General features: G+C 44.0%; 1 protein-coding gene across 1 annotated transcript; it reads right to left on the reverse strand.

Moving 5' to 3' along the window:
• Positions 1-702: 702 nt before the first annotated feature.
• Positions 703-2,275, reverse strand: LOC123162041 (jacalin-related lectin 9). The gene is made up of 4 exons (XM_044579852.1): positions 1,910-2,275; positions 1,538-1,736; positions 1,239-1,436; positions 703-1,141 (listed from the first exon to the last, which is right to left on the reverse strand). Exons 1-4 carry the CDS (start codon positions 2,221-2,223, stop codon positions 902-904), a joined length of 951 nt encoding a protein of 316 aa, XP_044435787.1. The 5' UTR covers positions 2,224-2,275; the 3' UTR covers positions 703-901.
• Between the last annotated feature and the right edge of the window lie 3,629 nt (positions 2,276-5,904).

The raw sequence follows: 5,904 nt of genomic DNA on the forward strand, positions 1-5,904 counted from the left end.
GAGGGCGACGGCGGGGGCGGCGCGCGAGGTAGCCGGCGACGGTTGGGGTGGCCCGGGGTGCAGGGGCGCGGCCTGGCGCGCTCGGGGGCGGCGGACGGCGTCGGTGTGGGCTCGGGGGCGGGGGAGGGGCACGGGCGATGACGACGGCGTCGGGGCAGCCTGGCGGCATCGAGGAGGTCGGCGTCGTCAGGGGGACCTGTGAGATGAAAATGAAAATTTTCAAAAGTGTTTCTGATATACATGAAGCTTTGGTCCCGGTTCGTGGCACCAACCTGGACCAATGCCCACCTTTGGTCCCAGTTCGTGCCACCAATCGGGACCAAAGGTCTTTTTTCAGCAGCCCAAAGGTCGGGAAACAGAGACCTTTGATCCCGGTTGGTGGCACGAATATATCCTGATGTTAGTGTATTTGGCCACTAATGTATTTGGCCACCGGATAACAGGGTGTTGGGACACTCGGGTGATATGGCACCTTTTCGTTGTGTCATATTTGAAGACCTAAATTTTATTATTTTTCTGGAGCTATTTTTACAACTTATGTATATTATTTTTCATAAATCATTTGTCTACCTTTAATTGATATATGCAGAACCAGGAATTGCAATGTATCTAATTGTGTTGCGAAATTGTAGCCATGAAATATTTTTTAGCCTTGCCGTGTAGGAACAACACACAAGTGAGAGAGTGTGAGAGAGAGAGAGGTACACAAAACAAGCTCGGTTATATATATTGAAGAACAAAGAGGCAAGTCATCAAGCTGTTATTACATCGTCTCATTTTCAAGCAAGTACACGAGATCACGACAAGGAAGACCCTTGTCCGTCTGCTTATTAACTGTTGCAATGAACGAGGCATCGAACGAGACAAGAAGATTCTTAAGCAGGTTAAGACATGCATTGTGCTAAATTGGGCACGCGTAAACGCCAAGTGCATTGACAGACCCCCCAGCACGTGCATAGAATCCCCCAATGTTGTTACCATCGGGAACCTGGCTGCTAAAAGGGGTGCCATTTGCTTTTCCAAAAGGCCCATATGTTGTAACGCTGCTGACCAAGGTAAGTGATGTAACAACTGTCTCTCCTCCAACTGTACCGGTTGTTCCAAGAACTTGCTTTATAAATTCGGAAGGAGCAAGAGTGATCTAGATTGGAGAGGATGTATAGGTGTGAGAATGTGAGATTTAAGTTATACGCAGAAAACAAAGTAGAAATTAAAGTGGAATATCAAAAATAACTCACCGTCGCAGTAAGTGCGCCATCACCACCCCATGGTCCGACCGTTTTCTTTTGGCCAGTTTGGTCAGTGTAGGAAAACATAACCGAGTTAATCACGTCCCCACATCTAATTGTCACAGTTTGAAGAGAACGAGGCAGCTCCGTGATGTCAAAGGATGTCCCTCCATCTCCACCCCAAGGTCCCATCTTTGTCACTGGGGTCTGGGTATTTGTGTAAATCCATGTCATTAGGTGAGATGCTATTTTTATACCATATAAGAGGACTTAATGTAGGAAAATAGTTAGTGGTGAATGTATCTCACCACTTTGGGGATGCACAGACAGAAAGCACTGATACGAAGCTCCCAAGTACGCCCAGGAGTAGGTGGTACAGTTTGGATTTCTTTGGCGACCACAACACCTTGTGCATAGGCAAACTCTCCACTCCCACCTACAATTGCCCATTCACTATCTTTGCCGCTTACGAAATCGCCAAGAACTTTAAGGCTGGACCCCTTAAACCTAATAAGTGAAGTCAAAGTCATAAGTGAAGTCAAAGTCTCCAAGAACTTTAAAGATGGACCCCTTAAACATAATAAGTGAAGTCAACATCACCAAATTTTAGCACAAAAAATATGAATAGATCCAGTGTAATTAATTGGGACGCTAACACCTCTAAAAGGTGGGAAACCAACCTGGTATCAGTGAACAATATATTGTGACAGAATAACCAGTTCTGGTCGACTTTGCCCGCACCCATGTGCATGCCACGAGCACGTGCAACAAGGTTTGCATCGGCAGCCGGACCATCACGTATGGTCCAGTCGTTTGCAATGGTGTGACCAAACCCCAAAAGCTGACCTGATGGCTTGGCAACAGTGACTTGGTTGGCGTTGGTGACACCCTCACCATCAAAAATCTGGTTCATGTATAAGTGGAAGAGATGCTCCTTCTGTTTGATGTCTTGGCAAACACCACTCTGGTAGTAGGAAGGGTTTGTAGCGGCCATGGCTATCGGGTGTGTGGGGAGCTTAAGCTAAGCAAGCTAGCTGGGGTTCGGTGTGTTTGCTGAGGAAATAAACAGGGTGAAGGTGGCAATTTATAGCTCGTTCCCGTGTGTTTGGTGAGCCACTAGGTCTAGATGCTGAGTCAGATCCAGTTAAAATATGTTCTTCTCACCAGCCAAAAAACAGCTAAGACCTACTAATTGAAGATAAATTCACGGGAACTTAAGATGTGAGCTTTATTTAAACTTTGTCCTTTTGGTCCAAATAATACATTTTTTGTGATTGACTTGACCTCATTTGTCATATTGTAGGTTTGGTACTTAGTATATTTATCTAGGGCGTCGATTTGTCATGGCTTAACATGCATGCATGTGGTGTGGCAGACTCGTAGAAATCATTGCCCTATTTTATATCTCGAATTCGACTACACACCAGAATCTACATCTCGGATGCCACTACACCGGAATGACCATATGAGATGTGGTAGTGCACCCTATCGAGCATCGAATGGCCAGTTCTAGAATTGCCGGTGCTAAATCTCTAAGCTTTTCCCTTGAAGCCTCTGAGCTTCAGAGCTCCATTGAGGCACAACAAGGACATTTCACGATAGTTGCTACTTTTAACTTTTTTATTTGGTCGTGTCTACTATGTACAATCTCTATTTGTGAAAACTGGCTTGGGCACCGTAACTTCTTTGCATGTAGCCCGGCAGCTAGCAAAACCCGATCCACACTACCACCGATTGGCCAGCATGTCGATCGATGCAATAATGATCAGTTGCAGTTTGCAGGTGGCGATCTCCCTGGAGGACCATGAATGCATGCCCACGCAGAATTTAGAGTAATCACCAAAGCTATGCCATGATGAATTGCACCAATGATCCTAGGTCCGTGAGAGTAAAGCAGAGAAAAAAAATCAGTGGCAGGCTTTAGGTGGAGGCCACGTACATAGCCATTCAGGTGAAGGTGCAGCTGTCAGAACTAAGGCCACCAAGTCGATGCTCTGGCTTATCCAATTATGCCAAACATCTATGTTCTTACAACACACGCATATCGTTTAGGAAAATTATGTATTAATCGGAGTACCACTTGTTTTGAACACAGCCAAATATAATTTCAGTAATAAGATGGGGACAAGGAATCTCATAAAAGAATGGTAGGAGTAGGAGTAGGAGTAGTTTGTTTCTAAAGTATATCAGAAGACTGGAGGTTTAGTCATTTTATTCCTTCTGTTTGACACCCCTTCCCAGAAGCACAAAGGATTATGCTTGTGCTTTGTTATATCTGGTTGATTGTCTCTAGCCTATATTCACATGAAGGGGATACTTGCTATGATTTTAATTGGAGTTTCTTCATGTGAGCTGCGTTGCTACCATTTCATATACTAATATTCACACTATGAAGAATAAACACTCAAATTCAGGATTGTTTGGCAGGAACAAAGTTATCCTCATGCAAGGTAGATGATTGGCCGATATGGAACCTGTAGATCCACATTCACGCTTAGGGCATGCGATTCATGACGGGGAGAAATTGCACCAGTCGTGCATGCATGTTGTCATTAGTTTCCATCTGTCTAGTGAATGCAATGGTGGCCTTGTGGGTGTAGCACCATTGGTAAAGGCTAAAATGGATAAGGTTGGGCAATCTGTTTGGGTGGAATATACAACATCTCAAGGGCTTCCCAGGATATTGGGGTTCGCTAGCCATTCGATAATTGGGTTTAACTCAGTTTTTACCTCTCTCGACCATCCATTTTTTGGCAGGGAAAAGTTACTCTAGTCATGCATCGCTATGTCCTTCATAGTGGAACTTCAGTTCCCATTGGTCCCACGCATCAGCCGACGGTGGGCACATATGCTGGTATGTGAGGAACTTAATAGGCTAACCCTAGGTTTCATGGGCATTAAGGAAAAAACAAGCTGCTCATCTCTGCTCCTCCCACACATCCTCTCCCTCCCCACCCATGACACACGATGGCATCGCCCCATCATCGTCATCGACATATCTCATCCTCGTCCTGGACCTGCCCTGCAAGCTTGTCTAACAAGAGTGACAAAAAAAATCTCGTCTCATCTTCATTGCGCAACCGCGGTCGTAACTCAACTTCCTCTTTTCTCTGTTGGGCATCATAGCACCATCTCCTCGCCGCACGTGTCACTTCTCTGGTTCAGACACACCCACACCATGGCTCGTTAGGAAAAGGAGGTTTCAACCACCACTTGTCCCCTTTATCGATCTCTTCCCCCAGGTGGCTGGTCAACTGAAGTGAGATGATGCCACAAAGCGACAATCACTCTTTTTTTTGGGAGGAAACTTATGATCTATTCATCATAGCATGGCAGTACCAACAACACAGAAATAACAAAAATTACATCCATGTCCATAGACCACCCTAATGACAACCACTCTTGACACCGTCCGTTGCACCGCATCGCTTGTCGGTGTCCTGGTTGTCCAATGACAATAATTGCTATGATCCAAAATATGTAAAAAATATATCAACATGTACTACACCAAATAAGTTTAGTTAAATTCATCACAAAGTATATTTTCATGCAATATATATTCGACGCCATATATCATAGTATATTTTTGTATAAATTTTGTAAAACTTAAAGTTGTTTGACGACGGACAAAGCTAGAAACTCAATTAATTTGAAATGGAGAGAGTATGACCCAAAATTCTACAACAAATGAGGAAAATAGATCCCAGATGGTACATATAGAAGTAACTAAAGCCTATCAGTCTTATATGAGCCAAAAACATATATTGCTCTACGCAAAGCAATAAGTCAATCGAAGTTGCCTCAATTTTACAACCTCAGTTTGAACTTGCCCACATGATTAATCACATCAAACTAGATGAATAGGCACGCTCACAAAAAGACTGATAGCCGACGGTACGCCTCGTACCTTAGTTTTTTTCTCTTTATTTCTTTTCTCTTTTTTCTCACTGTACAATCTCTCCACTATACAACTACGAACCAGACTTAGTCTACATGGAACGGACGTGCACTACCAAGACATCTCCTTTTTCTAGGGGAATCCAAGACAAATCCTAGCCTTGCTAACTAATACATGACGCTAACTCAAGATTAGACACAAATCTTGCCGGACATAAACTCAAGATTATTACTAACAACCTCTACTAATAACATCACTGGTTTTAAGAGGACGAGTAAGCTATCCTCAAACCTCCGACCATGACCACGCCAACCTCCGTTGGGTGTGCGCAATGTCGTACGTAATCCAAAGCTAGGAAGCAGCTAGCCTCAGCAAGGTTGAAGCCAAACGTTGCATGCAGTGAATGTAATGGAATATTTTGAATAGCCGAGTATAGATAAAGAGCCTATTCTAGATGAATAAAGGACCAAAAATTGGCTCATATCTTAGCTTAGAGATCATCAATTTCTTTGAAAAAGCTTGGTCGAGTCATAAATATAATGCATATTGGTTTTCTTTTTCAACCTGGGATCGGGGCCGAGTATTTACATGTTGCGTCGAAAGTGACTGCAGCTAGTCGATCTTGCGAGAGCCCTTGGTTTGGAAATGGACAACCGGATCATCATCTTCTTCCTCCAATCATTATCCTTCCCACTAATTGATTATCTTCTTCCTCATATCAGACTGACGTGATGGTCCACTGACTCTCCTCTAGTCATTGCCTTCAACGGTGTCCTG

Source organism: Triticum aestivum, chromosome 1D (genome assembly GCF_018294505.1).
Source record: "Triticum aestivum cultivar Chinese Spring chromosome 1D, IWGSC CS RefSeq v2.1, whole genome shotgun sequence".
NCBI lineage: Eukaryota > Viridiplantae > Streptophyta > Magnoliopsida > Poales > Poaceae > Triticum > Triticum aestivum.

Excerpts from the sequence above, each read along its gene's own strand:
- LOC123162041 (XM_044579852.1), bottom strand. The coding sequence starts at position 2,223 with ATGGCCGCTACAAACCCTTCCTACTACCAGAGTGGTGTTTGCCAAGAC. Across the intron at positions 1,437-1,537 it reads GTCTGTGCATCCCCAAAGTG|ACCCCAGTGACAAAGATGGG; the intron begins GTGAGATACATT and ends ACAAATACCCAG. Across the intron at positions 1,142-1,238 it reads ATGGCGCACTTACTGCGACG|ATCACTCTTGCTCCTTCCGA; the intron begins GTGAGTTATTTT and ends TCTCCAATCTAG.